This window comes from Ursus maritimus, unplaced genomic scaffold (genome assembly GCF_017311325.1).
Source record: "Ursus maritimus isolate PB19 unplaced genomic scaffold, ASM1731132v1 scaffold_2, whole genome shotgun sequence".
NCBI lineage: Eukaryota > Metazoa > Chordata > Mammalia > Carnivora > Ursidae > Ursus > Ursus maritimus.
In genome coordinates, this window is record NW_024424452.1 from 90574641 (window position 1) to 90595264 (window position 20624).

General features: G+C 47.4%; 1 protein-coding gene across 2 annotated transcripts in view; it reads left to right on the top strand.

Annotated features, from left to right (window-relative positions):
- PTPN14 (protein tyrosine phosphatase non-receptor type 14) overlaps positions 1-20624 on the top strand; it is a 166003-nt gene that overhangs the window by 127779 nt on the left and 17600 nt on the right. For both annotated transcript variants that reach the window (XM_040636335.1, XM_008701150.2), the window contains exons 8-13: positions 3116-3204; positions 6095-6182; positions 6990-7072; positions 9722-9779; positions 13228-13306; positions 15294-16774. In XM_040636335.1, coding sequence (XP_040492269.1) covers positions 3116-3204; positions 6095-6182; positions 6990-7072; positions 9722-9779; positions 13228-13306; positions 15294-16774 — 1878 coding nt within the window. The remainder of the gene's footprint in view (positions 1-3115; positions 3205-6094; positions 6183-6989; positions 7073-9721; positions 9780-13227; positions 13307-15293; positions 16775-20624) is intronic.

Sequence of the window (20624 nt, forward strand, 5' to 3'; positions counted from 1 at the left end):
GAAACCTAAAGCAACTGGCACATTTGAGCAATTTGGGAGATGGTGCAATTTTCACACAAACATTTCGCTCTGAAGTGCGTCCGCTGGCTGTTTTAGAAGTGTTCTGTTCCCCCTCTGCTGCACGTTTGCAATTTGCCTTGATGAGAACTGCCCATGTGCATTGAGTAGAACGGGCAGGGTGGCCGCAGCTTGCGGAAAGGGCTAAATGGCTCTTTTTTAGATTTGTTTAATTTTCTTTTGCTTCTCTAATGGCCGCCCTTCGTAGGGTTGTAATCCATTTTCCTTGCAATAATGCCTTATGAAGCCATCTGCATCCCACTTACATTTCAGCAGCCCATATATAGTCAAGATATTTTGAGTCATTGAAAAATCAGGGTAAACTTTTCTTCACTTCCAGAAAACCCACTTCTCCGTCCCAGGAAGTTGGGGGGTTAGCTGTTGTGCTCATTTACTTGTGCTGTTTTTAGGAGTTCTGGGCTGTGGGAAATCGGGGCAGTGGAAATAGTGTTGAAATCCACTGTGCTTGTTTCTGATGCGCTTTCTGGTATGTTCTTTAGTGGGAAGAGCACAAGGGGGATACTGTACCTTGGTCTGAGTGGGCGGACAGACACTGCTGACTCAGTGCCAGGGAGTGTGACTTAGCTGGGCGTCCTCTTTGCCCACGTATCTGTTCATGACTCAGGTGACCACCTCCAGACCACGTGATTCCCAGAGACCCGAGGATGATGGGAGGGGCAGCAGTACCAGTACCAGGACCCAGTACCAGATGGGAGGGGCAGCAGTACCAGGTGCTGTGGTCAGCTCTGAGATCAGTGCTAACGCAGACAGGAGAGGGTTCGGGGCAGACTGAGGAGTGATGGAGTCCCTTTGGGTTAGTACGGGTCCCTCATGACCAAGTAAATTAAACAAGCTTGTTGTGGATATGTTGTAGGAAAGAACATTTCCACGTAGTGTGGGCTTTTCCATGAACAGGTTCTTCAGAATTTTTCAAGGTGGGAGGAGGACCAGTCCACTCCCTGACGGCCTGCCCCTCCCCCTCCACACACACAGGAGGGCCGCCATCTCAGTCTCTGTGTTGTCCGAGCTCATGGACACAGAGAGGCTGCTGGTGTCTGGAGCCTCGATCCTTAGCTGCGTTGGACTCTGAGCCTTTAAGTTCTGACGGATGCAGTGCCCGGCCTTCCCTCCTGTGTTTTTGCCCTGGGGAACTGCTCCTTCTGTGGCCCTATCACCAGTGGACTGCTGCACCCATCCATCTAATGGCAAAGTGCCCGGGAAGGATTTCCACAGAATTTTCTTTCCCCTTCCCATCTCCACTTCACCTGGCTTCTTTCCCCACATATATTTTTATACTGTATGATTTACCTCGTGACTCCCAAGGCACTTTTTTCCTTCCCACTTCTTCTCTCCTGACCCTCTCTCTGCTTTGCCTCCAGCAGTGGTCCGGCCCCCTCTCTGTCCCTGTCTGCAGAGCCCTGTTCCAACATATGCTTTGGTGGTGGGTTGAGAAGAGGTCCCTGAAAAGGGGCAGTTGTCTTTGTGTCTTGCATAGGACCAGGTGTTTTAAGGAATATAGAGATCCTTCTTTTCCATCTTGTGCCCTGTTGTGCATTGGCCCTCTGCTCACTCCACAGAGAGGATGTCCCCAGTGAAGGCAGGGGGCCGAGTGACAGTGTGCTCTCTGGATGGTGAGCCTTGTCCCCGCTCTGCTCTCAGGAACACTGGCAATAGCTTATGCTCTCCCAGGCAGGAGGTTGGGAGCACCTGACTGGACCAGGAGACCAGACTGAAGATGAGTCATCTGGTCTGCCTCAGCCTGGGGACCAGCCGACTGCCCCACGGCTCTGCCGTCCTCATGCCCCTTCTGAGCTCCTGAAGCTCCCAGCCAGTGCTTAGCATCCCAGTGTGGAACGCGAATAGATGGCCACGGATCACCCTGTAGGCTGCCCTCCCACAACTGATGGAGGCCAATGCAAAGGGAGCGAAGCAGCTTGGAAGATGCAGAGACGCTGCAGGGTGAAGAGTGCCCTGCCTGAAATACCGTCCTCGTCCTCAACTCTCCAAGATAAGATAAAAATATATCACCTCTGTAAGGGAATAGATTGCGTTTAAAAAGGAACATTCAGGGGCACCTGGGTGGCTCAGTCGGTTAAGCGTGTGCCTTCGGCTCAGGTCATGATCCCGGGGTCCTGGGATGGAGCCCTGTGTGGGGCTCCCTGCTCAGTGGGGAGCCTGCTTCTCCCTCTCCCTGCTGCTCCCCCTGCTTGTGTTCTCTCGCTCGCTCTCTGTCAAATAAATAAATAAAATCTTAAAAAAAAAAAAAAGAACATTCAGAAAAAAAAAAAAAGCCTTTCAGAAATTAAAAACATGATATCAGAAATGGAAAAGATAATAGGTTACAATATAAAACACGAAGTTATGGAATGTGGGAGGTGGGAGCTAAAATTAGAAGGCCAGCCCAGGATGTCCAACATCTGAATAGTGGGAGTTCCAGAAGAAGTGAACAGAGGAAATTTGAGAAAGGATCCCAGGACCGAGGACCATGAGGTTGTAAATCAAAAGACCAAGCCCAGTGGGTGCACATAGACACTCACCAGGGCATTAGGTAGTGGCAGTCAGTGCCTCTGGGGAGAGGAAATGGTGGGGCCAGGTCTGCTGTTGGCCTCTTTTAAACAGGCACCAAAGGATATACTCAGTCCTGCAAACTGCAGACACGTACGGCCACACGTATACGGCGGCATACATAATCCAAGTGTGGACGTGTACGATTTTGATTTAAAAAAGCCAAAGTGAAAAGATACAGATGTTCATGAAAGAGAAAATCGTAACTGCCAACAAATCAGAAAATTTTAAAACTGTCTTGGATGGTAAATGTGTTGTGACAAATTGAGATAAAACAAAAAATATATATGTGTGTATATAGTCCACGGGAGTGTGCAGCGGGGTGGCTTCCTTCAGGACGGAGTTACTTGCTGCCCTGACGCTGCTGTGGTTCATGCATCCGTGGGCAGGAAACGGGGCGCCCCCCCTGGGTGGGCCGCAGCCCGGGGGCTTGGCTCTGCCAGCGCCCTCGTGATTTGTGTGGTCACACCGCTCTTCTGTTGATCTTACGCAGGACAATCATGGAAACAGTGTCCATCTGGGCATTTTCTTTATGGGGATTTTCGTGAGAAACAGAATTGGAAGACAAGCAGTAATATACAGGTAGTCTTATTTTTCTCTTTTTCCCTTTTCCTTTTTCCCCTTTGAGGGGCTCTGGAAAAGCCCACTGAGGATGACCGTGATCCCAATGAGTGAAGAGCCAGACTGTGGGTCAGAGTTGAGCTTTTCTCAACTCAGATAAGACCAGCCCTCTGTGAGATTTGAGCAGTTACTGGAGAAATGCATCTCACTTTTCCTGGAGGCCTGTTTGGGGGGTGGGGGATGGGGGAAACTCTTTCTTCCCGCTTGACTCCAGGGAAGGTGCTATGGAACCCTGCTGAGCCAGAAGAGTGGTGCTAAACTCTGAGTCTGCTTGGAAGCTGACTATCCAGTCAGTCCTGCTGTTTACCTTTCCCCATATTCTCCATGACCATCATTATATCCGGACTGGTTTCTTCCCATTTTCCATCACCCTCTGCCTAACCACATGTGCTAGAAGAGTGTGGACTAATTTTTATATTAAATACATAACATTTTATATTTGTCAAAATACGTTTTGAGAAGCAATGAATTAAAGGACTTGGGTACTTTTTATTATTTTGCATATTTATTTGCGTATTTATTTATTTATTGGGAGGGATAATTGGGTGATGGGCATTATTTTGCATTTTAAACCCTCTTCTCCATTGAACATAGGAGAACCACTACAGGGATTTGGCGAAGTGTCTCCTCCATTACGTGTCAGTGAGCGTGCGGGCACCGGTGCCCGTAGTTGTCACCATGGTGTCACGGATCTCAAACACTGAGTGCTCACTTTCATTTACGAGGGCAGTACGGTCGACCGTTTCTTCTTAGAACAGCTTTCCTGTGTGTGCATCTGACAGGCAGAGCTGTGCACCTAGTACAGATAATCAAAGACCGCTCTTAGAGGCAAAGCCAGGTCCACCTTCTGGATCTTGCCTAGCTGTGTAGTCTCCGGATCAGCAGTTGGTGCAGGTCATTTTGCAGATGGTGCCCCACCAACAGCTTCCTCATTGGCTCTTTCCCCCGCTAGGTCTCCACCCTGCCATTATTTTTGTCCATGGATTTTTCTCGTACTCTTTGAATGGAGACATTATTAAAGCAGGAGTGGGGAGAGAGATCTTTGTGGCTGGCAGAATAAACTTTACTTTTGGGCATACTCAGTCCACAATACCGTATACCTACAACAAATCATAAAGTAATCGAATAAAATACCTAAATTGTGCAGAGTTGTACATTTTTATGCCCACTTCAAGGTGCCCAGGCATTTTGTCCCACACAGTTCTCCATAGCTAAATCAGTGCTTCATTTTCTCCTTGAGGCTGGAAGAGTAGACAAATCTGGCGTTCCAGCTATGGAGGTTAAATAGAAGAAACTTTGCTGATGGTAAGCCACTCATGGTTTGGTTCAGTTCCTTAGGAACTGCTTCCAGACCTCTTCGGCACTTATCTTGAAACCCGTACAGGATGGGGATTGACTTCTGCCATAGTGTCATGATAGAATGTCCCTAGGTGAAGTCGTGTTGTGGAGTGAGGAGTGGATCCAGAGTTCTAGCAGTTGATTTGAAGGATTGGAGCCTGAGGAAACCAAATCTCTTATCTCTAGAGACCCTCACGGGGGAACATGTAGCTATGAGTCCGTGTCGATGTAATGTGATGGAATTGTTAGCAGACAGCTGGGCAGAGCACCTGTAGAGAGTATGGCCCCGGCAGACGTCTGTGTACACAGCTGGTAATGGAAGGGTGACTGGAGGAAAGCCTGGAAGCCCCAGGTATAGAACTCCTGCATCCCCGATGCGCAGAGTGAACATGGCTGAGTCCTGTCCGCATTTGTGCCTGAGTCGTCTACTCTGTAAAGTAGGAACAAAAATAGCTGCCTTGTCTACGTTCGGGAGTTCATAAAGAAATGATACTCTCCACAGATGGGCGGCAATGTCATGACTTTTAATTTTTTCAGCGAACATTTATTGCATGCTGCATGCCAGATACTTGGTTCAGTGCATGGAGGGCAGAGATGAAGAAAGCGGGATCTCTAGGCATGGGGCCTGTGGTCTCGTTTGCCCCAGTTAGGGATCTAGTCACAGAAGTAAACAGTTGTCATACCATGCGGTGCCCTGGTACAGAGGGCTATACCAGATTCTTTCCTGCCATGTCGGTGGTTGGGGACGAGGAAGAGAGAGAAGGCGACTTCTGAGCTGAGTTTTAAAGGAATCCTCTAAGTAGAGGGAAGGGAAGTGTAATGTTGGCATGAAGAGGCAGTGGGCAGGGAGTTACAGACTGGGGCAAAGAGTGAGGCAGGCAGTAGTAAGAGATGCTTCAAGACTGGCTCCAAGTAGGATGGGAAACAGTAGCTTACCTTCCCCTGTTTGGTGGTTATTTCGTGTGTCTCATTTTAGCTAAGGTCTGCATGAGGAAAGGGAAGGAAATTTGTGCATGTGTGTGTGTAGGTCACAAAAATGTAGGCACATTAGATACTCCCTGGGCACTTCTTCTTGGTGGCATAATCCATCCATAGCCTACACTGCAACACAGAATCTATGTGGCTTCTTTGGCCTTGATTCCTGGAAACACGTGACTTTGAAATATGCTCCTCCATCATTAAAAGCAGGGATCATGGGAAATTCTTTGCAGTTTGGAAACGTGAAAAACAAGGCAGAAGATCCTTGAACATTTCCCTCATCACTAGTCGTAAAGGAAACCGTACTTCACGAACTGCAGTACCCAGATATATGTTTACAGCATTTTTAGGTATTTAAGTCGCCACGTGTTGTGTTTTACCTTTTTGCTTGGAGAGAAGGAATATTTAGCTTTCAGCACTAGAGTTCAATCGTACTTTGTCCAGTGAGACTCACCAGTAGCAGACGACCACCCTGAGCGGATGCGTGACTGCACGGAACATCGTTGGCAAACCCAGTTGCCTATCTCTTGACCAGGTGGAACGATATCGGGAACGTCACTCACAACAAGTCTACTATTCTAGTGGAGCTCATCAACAAAGAAGAGACTGCCCTCTTTCACACGGTAAGCCCAACGGGAAGACGGCGGCGGCTGACAGGCAGCTTGCCCTTTGATTTCTCCACCCCCTCTATCCTTTCCTTGCTCTCCATATGGTGAGAGAATGAATATTCTCTTAAACCGACAACTGCCCAGGCCCCGCCCAGTGCTATCATGACTCATTTCCAGGTCGTGGTGGCAATTTCCTGTTCAAAACGCCAGGTTTCCAAGCTGGGTTTGGACTCTGGGATTTGGGTTCCTGCACCTGCTGGGTTTGTGGTGGATCACATGTCTGGCGTGCCGCGTTCCTCAGTGCTCAGGTTGCAGCCCGCATCCAGTAACCCCTCGATGCTATTGCCCGGCACTTTCTTTTGCTGGCTGACCTGGATTTCCTTCCCCAGCACAGCCCAAGCCTCGCCTGATGTAAACGGAGTGATGCCCCTTCTGTTGAGCGCCCCCTTGAGACCCAAGCGAGCCGTGCACCTCACTGCCTCTGGGCGATGCTCCGTGTTCCTTCCAGGCTCTGTCTTCATTCGTTCATTTATATTAAATCCGTTGGGTTGGAGCCCTGTGAAGACACACCGGCTCATCGGTGTAAGCCCAGTGCCCTGATCATAGAGGATACTTGTAACTGACGGATTGTCTGCATCCTCGGGTGGCCTTCCTAGCCACGCCCACTGTAGGATTTCAGCACGTGGGTTTGCGGCTCAGGGTGCTGTTTTGTGCTTGGCCTGGTGGGAGGAAGGGAGATGGCCCTGTTCCGGAGAATCCTCGGGAAATCCATCTATAGTCAAACACATGTTTATTTTTTTCCCCTGTCTCTTCTTTTCCAAGGACGATATTGAAAATGCCAAGTACATTTCTCGGTTGTTTGCTACACGGCACAAGTTTTACAAACAGAACAAAATCTGCACTGAGTAAGTAAAACGTGTCGTCCACCCCCCTCGCTCGGTGGCTTGCTCACGTTCCAGTCATGCGCTGTAGGGATGTTGTAGACTGCTTAGACTGCTTTTTCCTTTCGCCCTCTTCCCTCCTTCCTCGCGGAAGCTAAAGGAATAAGCAGAATCCAGGCAGGAGTGAAAGAACTTTAATGATGGAGAGTGTCTGGCGTGGTGCATGTGCCTGGAGCGAAAATAATTCACAAATTGACTGTGCCTGCTCGACTACCTGGATGGGTCGGCCCGCATTAGTGCCTTTCCAGCCTCCGCTAGGAGTTCGGAGGAGCCGAGCCGTTCCCAATTTGCCAGGGTGCCCCTTCGTGTCAGATGCAGAGTAGGGTCAGAAGTGTGTAACAGAGTGGCAAGCCAACTTGAAAGAAAAGAAGCTTCTGTCATCCTCGGCCCTGTTTCTCTTACACAGTTGGCTAACCCTGCGTGTGCTTCTGGGTCATGTCATCTGCCTGTAAATGAGAGGCCAGGGTAATTACAGGAAGACTTGGAAGACACTAATAGATGTCATGAGTCCATGTGCGTGTTTTAAATTTAATTTGGAAATAAAGACGAAAAGGGGAGTCTGATACGGGAACTTAAATGTGACCTGACCTTGGATGTGGCGTCGCTGGGCCTCACGCTATCATTGCCTTTATTTTGGTTGCCTTCAAAAGACGTTTTCCTCAGCAGAGAACGTTCGGCAGTTGGGGCACCCAAGGTGCTTAATTGTGTTTCAAAGAATTCGGGGCTATCAGTGCAAGAGAGGGACTGCTTTTCCATTCTCCCAGTGGACACATCCAAGAGTGTGAGAGTGTCGTCCCAGAGCAGTTCCTGCTGCAAATTGCGGCTACCTTAGAACCAGAGCCTCCCGTCCTCACAGACTTTCTTCTCTACACGATGGAGGCTCTTTCCAGCCAGTCATTGCCGTCGGTCACCGTTGGAGTCTGAGAGGAGAGGCGATAGGGTCAGGTCTGCCAGCAAAGTCGGCAAATGTAAATTTAGAGGGACAGCGATCGGGGAGTGGCAGATCAGACAGCCGTGGCTACGGGCGTGCGCACACACGCATGCACACGCACACGTGCCCTTCTTTTGAACACATCCCCTATAGATCACCTCTCTGTGGGTCCGCTCTGCTGTGGTCTTTGATTTGTGGGGGTGTCTCTGACATTCACAGGAGTTCTGTGGTTGACTTCTGGAGGCTGAATTAAAATAAAGCTGTTCCGAGAAGTGAATTTTACGGTGGTCTTCTGGCTTGACCATTGCTCAGCAAGTGGATTTATCATAAAATGTTCTTGTATTTTTACAACTCTTTTTATCTCGCGGTCTTCTAGTATTAGTGAACGTCCTGCATTAGAGTGAAAATTAAGAAAATTGTGGAATTTTTTTTTACTTCTGGAAAAACCGTGCTTTTTTTTACTTCTGGAATAACTGTGCTTCTCCCGATTCCTAACCAGGTGTGAGAGGTTCTTAACCTCTTATCTGATAAGAACCAGGACTCTCTAATATATACACACACATATACCCCATATACACAGTAAAGCCGGAATCTCAGCGCAGGCTGCAGTAAGGCCTGGGATAACGCCCTGGAGTTTTAGGAATCTAGCATCATCTTAACAGCATCCTTCTCTAGAGGTCTCCACACCCTGACCTCTAAAAGACTGTCATTGATTTTTATTCTTATTTTTACATTTTACTCACGGAGCTACTGCTCCTCATCTTCCCATAGAGCTCCAGGGAGTGGTTCCCGTGTTTCTTGACTTGAGAAGAAAAATTGGAGGTCTTATTTGGCCAGTTAAAAAATATCCAACATTACTATATTGTTTCCATCGCTTCATAAAAGAAAAGACGTAAAAGGGTAGGAAAGATGAGCTATCAGACTAACGGGAGTGCTTTAAATGGAAGAATTCTAACTTTATGGACAACTCTACATGTCCTGGGTTTTTCGTTTGTTTTTGTCTTTTTATGATTTCACCGAAGTCTAGGGAAAGTGTTGCTCGGGAATTTGGGACCCATTTCTCAAAGGCACCTTTGATTTCAACGCTCCAGAATTTGATAATACTCTTAGTCCCCACACATTCTTATCTCTGTATTTAAAAAAATTCACTTTCCTTCTCAGTCTGGAAAGGATCTGATTAGATAAATACTTGTCAAATTTGTATTATCTTAATTCAAAGAGACCTTTATATGGTCTTATTCAAACATATTTAATCCATTTTGGATTTCATTTGGCAGCATTTTAGAAAAATATTTTTTCTACTTGTTTTTCATTATGAAAGATTTTATACATACACAAAGATACAAAGAATATAATTTTTTAAAAATCCATGTAATAATAGTGATATTTTTCATTCTTGCTTTTTCCCTCATAATCTTTCTTTGGAAATAAGCCTTATTCTTCCGTATGAAACTTATTACCTAAGGATCATATGCTCCAAACATTCTGAAAATAAAAGAATAAAAAGGAAATCAAAATTTTTTGTGGGCTCATCATTCCGAAATAAATGTTTACATTTTGCTGTAAATTATTTACCCATCGCATCTGTTTTCCCCCTTTTCCCCCCTCTCTTGTTTCTCTGGTCATCTTCTATCTGATAAATAAAAGACCATTCTCTTTTTTTTTTTTAACTTTTCATGTAGACAATCAAATTCTCCACCCCCCATCAGACGCCAGCCCACCTGGAGCCGATCCTCTCTGGTATGTATAAAGTCTTCAGTAATCAAGTGGTCTGACTGTTGGGGATGGAGTGTCCTTTTGTTGCTAATTGGAGAGGGGCCATGCCTAGGGCATTGTGACCAGGTGAGATCTGATGAGAACACAGAAGAGCATCAGTCTCCCGAGCAGGTGTGATGAATGTCCATGTCCCATTCGTGTTCCATCATGTGGGACATCTATGTGCCCACCCATGGCCATCACTTCTTCAAGTGTGGCTCAAGGTTCACCCATCAAGAGTAAGTCTCAGGGCCAATGAGACCATGTTCCTTCAGCGTGCAACGTGTTGTGTGTATTTTTGTCCATCTGCTCATCTGGGTTTTATCACTCCCTGTTCCTGGTTGTTACATACAGACGTGTCTTCAGTTACAAGCTCCACAAATTCTTTTGTATTCACTGCCCATAGATGGAGCTTAATAAACTAAACAGAAAATGCTTTTTAGGGGCGCCTGGGTGGCTCGGTTGGTTAAGCACCTGACTCTCGGGCTCAGGTCACAGTTTTAGAGTTGTGCGATTGAGCCCCGCATCGGGCTCTGTGCTGGGTGTGCAATCTGCTTAAAATTCTTTCTCTTCTTCTCCCTCTTGCCCCTCCCCACCCTCCTTCCCCTTTCCCTCTCTAAAAGAAGAAAGAAAAGGAAAGAAAAAGAAAATGCTTTTTAAATGAACCAGAATTGACTGAGTTTCATTGATGGTCTTTGGCAGGGTGCTCAGTGGGGAAAATTAATTGCACATCTTCTAATTCTAAGATCAACAAAATTGGGCTACTGAATTGATCTACTTTTCTAACAGTTTTTTAAAAACCTGCTCCTCTTTTAAATAAGGAAACACAACTCTAATTTCAATACATACGTTGTATCTTAGGCTGTGTTTTGAGGATGACTTAAGGATACTATCATAGAAAGATGCAGGAGAGTTCGCTTCCTTTAAAATATCTACTTAAGTCATAATTCTTATGTTTTAGGTTGTGAAGTCTGACACAAAATCAAAAATAAACATGTGACCTTTATAATTTCCTAGATGAGCATTTCCTTCGAGACGATAGAATAAAATTGAATTTTTCCTCATACACAATGCATATACCCAATAGCACATCTTTAACTTGTCTTTTAAAAGGAAAGTTTTGAGGATTTCTTTTCTGGAAAATGCATAGACGATGAACTCTTAGAATTCTAGAGTTGCACCATTATGTCATCACGTTCCTGAGCCCCCACGTGAATATTCTTAATCTTGCTATCATGCATCATATCTCACAAGTGGAGATATAGAGGGTCACTTTGGGCTTTTCCCTTGTGGCATTAATAGATTTGGTCATGGCACTGGTTATTTTATACTTCTCCTTTGTGAATATTATTTTTACTTTTTTCTTCAGAGACCACATGTCTTCATTAGGGGGATAATTTTTCACTTATGTCTGTGAAACACCATGGGGGGCAAAGTATTGTAAGGTTGTCTTGTGATTGGATCTCATCTTCCTTATCTAGAGAAGATAAAGAGGCTTTCCCATTTTATCTGGATGAAGACAGTCTGCAGGAAGCCAAATTCAAGGCTTCCCTCTTTCCTGTACCCTTTAGGCTTAAACCGTTTCACCAGGAGTTCCCTGGGATAAGCGGCATTGTCTCTTTTTGGCTTCCTTGCTGATAAGCGGGACTGCTGTTTTTTTCTTGCCCTTCTGCTGCTATGTTATGGCATCTCACTTGTTTTTGTATTAGCAGGTCTAGAAAGAAATAGAATAATAGGCGTTACATATATGGACTATATATATTATATGGAACAGATATATCCTGAAATGGTATTTGGAGGATTTGCTCTTTTGTCCTTTTCTGTACACTTACGCCAGTTCATAAACAATCACTTACTTATTGGATTTTTTAAAAAAATAAGAGAGAGAAGACAGTGAGCCAACTGTGCCTTACCATGCGTTTCTGTTACTGCGTCTGAATCTCTCCCCACTGTTTTTGTTTGTTTGTATGTTTCAAGCCTCAAAACTGGCTGTCCCACTCTGGAAAAACTGAGTTGAATTATGTGTTACCAAGAAGAGGAAAAATATTTTAAAATTGTAATTCAAAAACCAGCCAAAGAGAGATTTGGGGATACTTAGAAAAGCCGATACTGATAACAGCATCTTTTCTTTGGTACCATTAACTCATTTCTTAGATTAATTTCAGTTCTTTCTTCTCTCCTGACTCTTTAATTTTTGGATTCCTTGTCTTCATCACCTTATTTGCCCTTCCGATGCTTAAGCATTATTTGTGGCAGAGGGAATGGTAGATCTGAGTGATTTACCCAGCTTCAAACTGGAGAGTGCGCTTCTTTGACTGAAGGATCCTGAGAAAGTGTGACCCCTGCTGGCTCTGGGTTTTTTGGCTTGATCTCAACTTCTTTCTTGGAGCAGTAACATTTAAACCAGTAACTATAAGGCTACTTTCAAAATAATCAAATGGAAATATAAGATACCCTGTTTCAGTGGTTTACAAGGTTAAAGTTTTTAAAAGATTTTTTTTTAGTATCAAAGCTTTTTCTTGAAACAAGTTCTCTCCTGGAATACCAATATATAAATAAAATGGGTATTATTTGTGGGGGGGGGGGGGAAGAGGCCTGATTTGATTGACAAGAAGCTGAGATCTACTCAGGTTCAATGTCTTGCTCGAGATCACATTAGCAACTAATCATATTTCTTTTGCTGACTCACCAAATATTGAACCTGTCTAAGCATTTTTTTTCCTCTGAAAGTTTACCCTTGCCTACAGCAGGAAGTTAATCAGATTGAGGCTAAATGGCCATCTTTAAGAATCTCTTGGAAAAGATTCTTCACTGAAGGGAGGATGTAGGGGGGTAGATGGTTGAACTGGATTCCGTGCAAGGCCTTTCCACATTGGGTTCTACAATGGGAGGGTCCATAAGTGGGCTTGAGAACTACACACTTATTGTTGTAGATCAGCTTTCAGATTCTTACATAAGTTTGCAAGTGGACCCAGCTTGACACTCCCCCTGTCCCTATTAGAGGTCGATGTGGTGCTATGAACAAGGGTCATAGGTACAGCCAACTTTGAATAGAATGAAAGAGAGTTCCCCCAGATTCTCATTATTCCTTAGATAGAACAGAATAATACCCCTGTTCTGAATTATTCCTCCAAAAGGCACTGGGAATTTTGCAAGTGTATCAGGAAATAGATGATATGTCCATTGTAGCCTCTTTATCTCTGCCACCTTGAACCAGCCTCCCTATTCCTCCCTTTCCTGTCTCTCCAGTCCTAAACTTAGGAGACGGGGCTACAGATGAGCGGAAGAGGGATGGGTAAAGGGCGGGCAGGCCGAGCAGCCACACCGTGCTTTCCCGCAGGTGTGGGCGAATGATGGGTGGGTTCCCTGCGAGCGAGCGTCCACGGCCCCTTGTGCCGGGGCCTTCCCACCTTTGTCATGTTCTCTCTTTCAGCCCCGGCAGCAGCCGTACATCTTGCCTCCCATGCACGTCCAATGTGGGGAACACTACTCGGAAACGCACACTTCACAAGGTAACTGGGGCTTGCCATTTTGCCTTCCTAAGACGAAAAGTTGAGTACCTGAAAGCAGTAAAGATGGTTTTTTTTTTTTTTAGACGACAGTGATACTTTTGTTTTGACTTTGTCATTGTCTGAATGACAGCAGGTAGCAGCTTTGATTTATGAAGGCATGGAATGTCATTTGCCCCCGAGAGGAACATTTTTCCAGAATTGGCTGCCAAGGGAGTTAGGAGAAGGCAGAGGGCAAGTTCCTTTTCTCCTGCCCCTGGTAGGTGGGCTTGGAGGAGAGAGAGGGACAGTAAGCCCAATGGAATACTCTTCACCCTGACTGCCCCTGTCGGAAAGCTTGTACCAACAGTCAGCTGGGCTTCCATGGTGACAGAGAATACAGGCATCCAGACTACTTGAAAGAAAGGCACAAATCATCTCAACTCCTCTTGTTCACATCGCCTGCCCGTTGTCTGCGCACTTGGTCTTGCCTCAGAGTAAACCTGTTTTCTTCCTCTTTTCCTCCCCAAGCACTCCCATGCAACATGTGTGAGAAAAATCCATTCCTTTAATAATGATTATAATAATCACAATTAACGTTGAAAAACCAATTCCTCTCCCTAAGCACTTGCAACGTATTGTTTCATTTAATCCTCAAAATAAACCCACGAGATAGGGTACTATTATTCCATTTTACAGATACAGCAGGTGGGGTACAGGAGGGCTCTTGGACGAGCTTGGAGAGGAAAATTGGTATCGTGACTCTTGAGCCAGAGCTCTTCATCATTACACGAGCTGCATCTCAAAACGAAATGATATTAAACTTGGATGTTGACAATATGTTAGGTGGATAATTCTGTGCTGTTGCATGCTGGCTATTTTGAATCTCTCTGTGCTGTCAGAGTGTGAGTATGGAAACTTGGATAATCAAGACTACTTAATAAAACACTATTTTTTATAAGCAGACTAGCAAAGTTGCCCTACTTCTGTGGGAAAGCGCCTAGCCCCACTAGAGGTGGAGAAGGGAGACCCCTTTGTCTCCGTGTTTTGCTGGGCTTTGTTCCCCAGCTCATCTCATCTGGTCTATGACCGTACTCGTCAGGCAGCTGAGTGTTTTTAGTCACCTTTTCTGGTTGGTGGGTGTGTTTTGGTTGCCTTTCTGCCTCGTCTTCCTCGACTTGGCTCGTGCTTAAATCCATTGTGAAAATGAATGTGCTTTGCCCAGCGAGAAGTGTCTCAGCGAGAGGTTGCCTTCCTGGGGGGAGGGGGGGGGTTTGTGTGTGTTCGTGTTAAAGGAACCCTGGACACGTAGAATGGGCCCGACGTTAGAAATCTACTTTTTATCTCTTTAGGTACCTCCTTAAACTGTTAATTTTAATGTGAATTGACCTCAGTGATGAAACCAGTTCTAGAGAGTTTCAGGCAGTGGCTAAAAGAACTCCTGATTGTGATTTTGTCCTCCTCTGGTTGCTGATCAGAACTAGCCATGCATGCTGACGTCCTGATGCATCGCTTGTCTTGGGTAGTAATGAGTGCTCAGCAGTCCCTCGGGTGAGGGACCTTTCCCACTGCAGTTAGGAACAAAGCCGTAGGTACTCAGTCACGTCACGTCTGTTGCCCTATTAATGTTCTTGACTTCCTGGCCCAAATATCCAGTCCTCTGTTGCTGGACCCTGAACAAGAAGACAGGTTTACCCAGCAGGAGGGCCATTGTTGGTGCCTGATTTCAAAGCTCGTGGCGAAATCAAGAACTGACCCAGGTGATAACTGTTCCAAATGTGCATAGCTTTCTTTGATTAGATTCCCTTTCTCTTTTTAGTATGCTTTCAGGCGTTCTTCTGTATGTTGGCATCTCACCCCAGAGTTGCTAGTGTTTCCATGGAATAGGTGGGTGGAGACCGCGGGATTTCACTTTTACTGACTCCTAAACTCACGCCCCTAAGTGTGAGGATGAGCTTAATTGAAGCAGGATGGTGTGGAGGCTCATGTGCCTTTGTTTGGCTTCTTGTAGACAGCATTGTCCATGGGAATGAAGAAGCCCTGTATCGAAACTCCCACAACAGCCTGGACTTAAATTATTTAAATGGCACCGTCACCAATGGCAGCGTGTGCAGTGTGCACAGCATCAACTCCCTCAGCTGCTCCCAGACGTTCATCCAGGCTTCTCCCGTGTCCTCCAACCTCAGTATCCCGGGGAGTGACATCATGCGGGCTGACTACATCCCCAGCCACCGGCACAGCGCCATCATCGTGCCGTCTTACCGGCCGACCCCCGATTATGAGACAGTCATGCGGCAGATGAAGAGGGGGGTCATGCACACGGACAGCCAAAGCCAGTCTCTGCGAAACCTCAACATCATCAACACGCATGCCTACAACCAGCCAGAGGACCTGGTGTACAGCCAGCCCGAGATGCGGGAGCGACACCCCTACACTGCCCCCTATGGGCCACAGGGAGGCTACGGTAGCAAACTTGTCAGTCCGTCTGACCCGGTAAACCCAAAGAACAGCACGGTGCCGAGCAAGCCGGGGGCAAGTGCAATCTCGCACACGGTGAGCACGCCGGAGTTGGCCAACATGCAGCTCCAGGGCACCCAGACCTACAACACGGCCCATATGCTCAAAAACTATCTCTTCAGGCCCCCACCCCCCTACCCCCGGCCGCGCCCTGCCACCAGCACCCCGGACCTCGCCAGCCACCGCCACAAGTATGTCAGCGGCAGTAGCCCCGACCTGGTGACCCGCAAGGTGCAGCTCTCGGTGAAGACCTTCCAAGAGGACAGCTCCCCGGTGGTGCACCAGTCTCTGCAGGAGGTGAGCGAGCCGCTCACGGCCGCCAAGCACCACGGCACGGTGAATAAGCGCCATAGCCTGGAGGTGATGAGCAGCATGGTGCGGGGCATGGAAGCCATGACCTTGAAGTCACTCAATATCCCCATGGCTCGCCGAAACACACTCCGGGAGCAGGGGCCCCCCGAGGAGGTGCCGGGGAGCCACGAGGCTCACCAGCTTCCCCATTACCACCACAAGAAGACTTTCTCGGATGCCACCATGCTGATCCACAGCAGTGAGAGCGAGGAGGAGGAGGAGGAGGAGGCCCCAGGGTCGGTGCCCCAGATCCCCATGCTCCGGGAGAAGTTGGGGTACAGTGCCCAGCTGCAGGCAGCCTTGGCCCGCATCCCAAACAAACCCCCACCCGAGTACCCAGGCCCAAGGAAGAGTGTTAGCAATGGGGCGCTGAGGCAGGACCAGGTCAGCCTGCCTCCTGCCATGGCCAGGGCCAGGGTCCTGAGACACGGGCCGGCCAAGGCTATCAGCGTCTCCCGAGCTGACCAGCTGGCTGGGGCTGGGCCTTCCCTCGGTCCGTCCATCTCTGAACCCGACCTGACAAGCGTGAAGGAGCGGGTCAAAAAAGAGCCTGTGAAGGAGAGGCCCGTGTCTGAGATGTTCTCCCTGGAAGACAGCATTGTAGAGAGAGAGATGGCCCTCAGGGTAAGTGTCCTGCTCTGCGAGGCCGGGGTCTACCCCTCCACCCCCTCTGCGCCTTTGCCATGACTCGGAGTATGAAAGCACACGGGTGCTGGGCACTGGAGAAGGTGGGGCTTATCCAGGGAACGTGTTAGGGAGTTCGAGAATCCGTGGGCATTTCAACAGGCACTTTTCTTTTACAAAATTTTGTGTTTTACTCTCTCAGCTAAATCTTCCGTCTTCATTCAGGGCTCCTAGTTGGTATACTTGGCACCAAGTGCTATCGTGGGGTTAGGACGCTGCAGGCAGGTTGTCGAGACGGAGTCTAGGCCAGCATCATGCTCTTTATTCAGGGTCAGATGTCCTGCTAGGAGCTCTCCTTCCTGCATCCCTTGATCGTTCTTTCGGGGAAAGCATGTTCCCTCCCATTGGATAGTGTCAGAGTGCAGCGCTGTGTGGAGAGCTCTGCCAGGATGGCTCACCGATATTGACTGGACCCTGGTGTGTCCAGCCTTCTTTGCAGATTTTCTTTCAACAGATGTTTAACGCAAACCAAGAACACCGCAGGAAACTTGCAGGTTCACCATTGAGCTTCAGTTCCCCGTTAAGCTCATTCTATCAGAATTTACACACGTACGTGTGAGTACGTGCATGCATCTACACACACTTATAATATTTGAAGATGCCTGATAGTAGACATAAGTAGCTCTTATTCAGGGTAAGTGCCAGCTGGGGGGCCAGGTATATCGTCAGAGCAAGAATGTATAGGTAACAGGTGCACGCACAGACCCATGAAGTGAATTATCTCCTAATGAGAAAATAGCTGGATTGCAGTTGTTACCATAACATTTTATTTATTCATTTGATTTTAGAGAGAGAGAGCGAGCGAGTCGGGGGAGGGGCAGAGGGAGAAGGAGAGAATCTTAAGTGGACTTCGAGCTGAGTGCGATCCCATGACCCTGAGATCATGACCTGAGCTGAAGCCAAGAGTCAAACGTTTCACTGACTGAGCCACCCAGGCGCCCCTGTAGTTGCTACTTTAAAAAAAATATTTCAGATTACCATTGCTGCTTGTTCTGGAAATTTCCACTCCCTTAAAAAATAAAAAGCCATTTCATTACAATTGATCAAGCCCTTCTTGACTTCTCCTCTGAGGCACCACGTCTCTACCATGAGGCGGTTGGTACTTAGGAGCTCCAGGAGAGCTGCAAAGTTAAAATTTGCTCTGAGGGGGTTCGTAGACTCCCTCCCTTTATAAGTCTTCCTGCACCCCAGCGGGTAATCAAGCTGAAGAGAACAGTTAGGGGCCAAAGTTGTAAGGAAGCCACGTTTTGGGGCTCAGGAATCTAATCCGTAGCAACTTTATTACTTCAGACAAGTTTTCGGGACGTTCCCCACAGCCCAGATTTGGCCGTGGGTAGAGTCGTGCTAAGAATCTGGTAGAGGCCTAACTTTTTCCACTTGTTGCAGACCTGGAGGGAAATTGTGAAAGATGTGCTTGTGCCTCTGGCCAGTAAAACCATTTGGCTAGGGGATGGAATGAAACACGGAGGTGGCGCCATGGGAGAGAACTTTCCCAGCTTGGAAAAAGTCCTGTGTTGGTAGAAATAGATTTTCAGCACGTCTTGGCCCCAGAGGCTCCTTTACCACAGCTCAAGAACCTATCAGTCCAAGCATTCGGCCTCACTGTTTCCCCTTCTGATTTGATATTGGCCATCTCTGTCCTCTCGTCTTGTTACCTGTGTTCAGCAAAACCCCGGATCCAAAGCCATGGCCCTGACCCCCTACACAGAGCTTCACGCACCATCGCGGAGATGTAAGGGAGTTTCCACTGTTTTTCCATGTGCTCACCCACCCCATCCGTACGGATAACAGTGAATAACTCATTTCACCCCTTAATTGTATGTGGCTCAGGAACATTGTTACCCCATCCCTACTTCATTTTCCATAGATTTTTTTTTTTTTTCCCCAAATGATGTATACTCAGGAGCTCAGGGACTGCTGCCCTTGGCTGGTGTCTTGACCTTAGAGAAGAACTAGGAGGTTCTTCCCTGAGCCGCTGTGCCGGTGAGGTGGTGACAGTGCCCGTGGCTCTGAAGGTTGGGGTGGTTCTCCATCTGCTCTTTTCTATGAAGGAACATCCCCCCACACCCTTCCCGTATCCCAGACGCTCCTCTGCCCTCCCCACCACGGGCGGCTTGTGCCTGGCTTGTTAGAAGGCTGTCCAGGCGTCTCTAGGATAAGAAAACAGTGAGAAAATTGAACCAAAGGGGAACTGGAGGGGGACAGGTATGGTGAGAATGTCCCCTGTGGGCAACTCTCCGTAATTTTGGAGCCACTTGTCTGTTTGATGGATGATTCAGGCCTGCTGTTGGGATAGCTCCTCCTTCCGGCTCCTGCTGCTGCCTTGAGGAAATGTCACTGTTTGTCGCCCCTGAACCCGAAATCAGGTGCCAGGAAGAGAAAAGGCCAAATCAGATTTTTGAGTTATTTATATTTTCTGTCTGGTAACAAGCTGATAGGATAAGTGAGAAGGAACTAAGAGAAATTGTTTCTCACTGGGGTTTCGGTGTTCTCGAGATAACTAGTAATCCTTTCCTGAGAAAGACAAGTTAGTTACTTGTTGCCTTAGGCCTTGTTAGTGTCACCTTAGGGTACAGGTGGGAAGGAAGCAGAAGGACTGTTTGGAGGACCTTAGGGACATTTTTTTCCAACATGATTGCTTTTCTCAGAATTTTGCAGAGGCAGTGAAATGTTCCCAGTTACAAGAGGTAACAGCAGAAAAAAAGGGAACAAACAAAAACCCCAAAATTGAAATCCAGAATCTTCAGAATCCTCCTGGGATTGAGAAGCCAGGGCCATTCTTTTGGTGGAAGGTGAATCGGCACTTTTCTCACTTTCTCACAGTTTGTCTTCCTCTGAGGTAGATGTTGCTTTAGTTTCTCTGCTGGGTCGGCCCTGTCAATGAAGCATCTCGTCGGTGGCGATCACTCAGAAAGGCCCGAGCTCCGTTCTGACTGTAGGTGACACTGAGAGGCTGACGGGATGCCTGTGGGGTTGTATTGCCCGCCCGTCTCCCCACTCTTGGAATAATCCACTCTTTGTCCTCTGCCAGCACCACGGCTCCATCACCACACCTCTCGGGGGAGTAAACTTATAAATGATAGACTCAGGAAAAAAATACCTGAAGCTTGAAGAGAAACCAGGGATAAGATGACCCCCTCACCTGTGGCAGCCAAAGGACTCTACAGAGTGGTTTTGCTTCTGTTAGGATCAAAATCTTAAATGCTGTTAAGGTCCGCTGCTTGTAAGCTTTCGGAAGTCCCGCGATTCTTCTGCCTTCTAAGGCAAAACAGTTTTGGGGAAGCGCTCTCACTGGCTTGCCTGAGTAAAAGGAGATTTCTTTCATACGTCAGTCTGTTCGGGGGGCATCAGGAAGCTCGGCAGTAGACGTAACAACCAGAACTCTGACTGATCCAGTTTCAGAATGTTGGTGCAGGTGAGGGTGGGGAAGAAATGAAAATGTCACAAACAAGGGCCACGCGTTGGCCTCCAGCCCTTTCCGGGAATGGGCTGCTCAGCCCCCAAATCCATATTCTCCCATAGCTGCGTCCCATTCAGTAATGTCCCACCGTGGTCATTGGGAGCCATGGTGCCCATTCCTTGGGGCCTTCTGGATGCAGCAGGAAGGGTAGTGCCTCACGGATCATGTCAGATGACCAGAGACTTTGGTGTGGGCCAGTCTGCTAACCCACATCCGCCCTCATATCAGGGCTGATATCCCAGGGACCAGAACTTCCATGTAGGATTGACGTCCTCTATCTCAGTGCCTCAGAACGGACACCGGGGAAGGTTTTTCTTTATGGTTTATGTA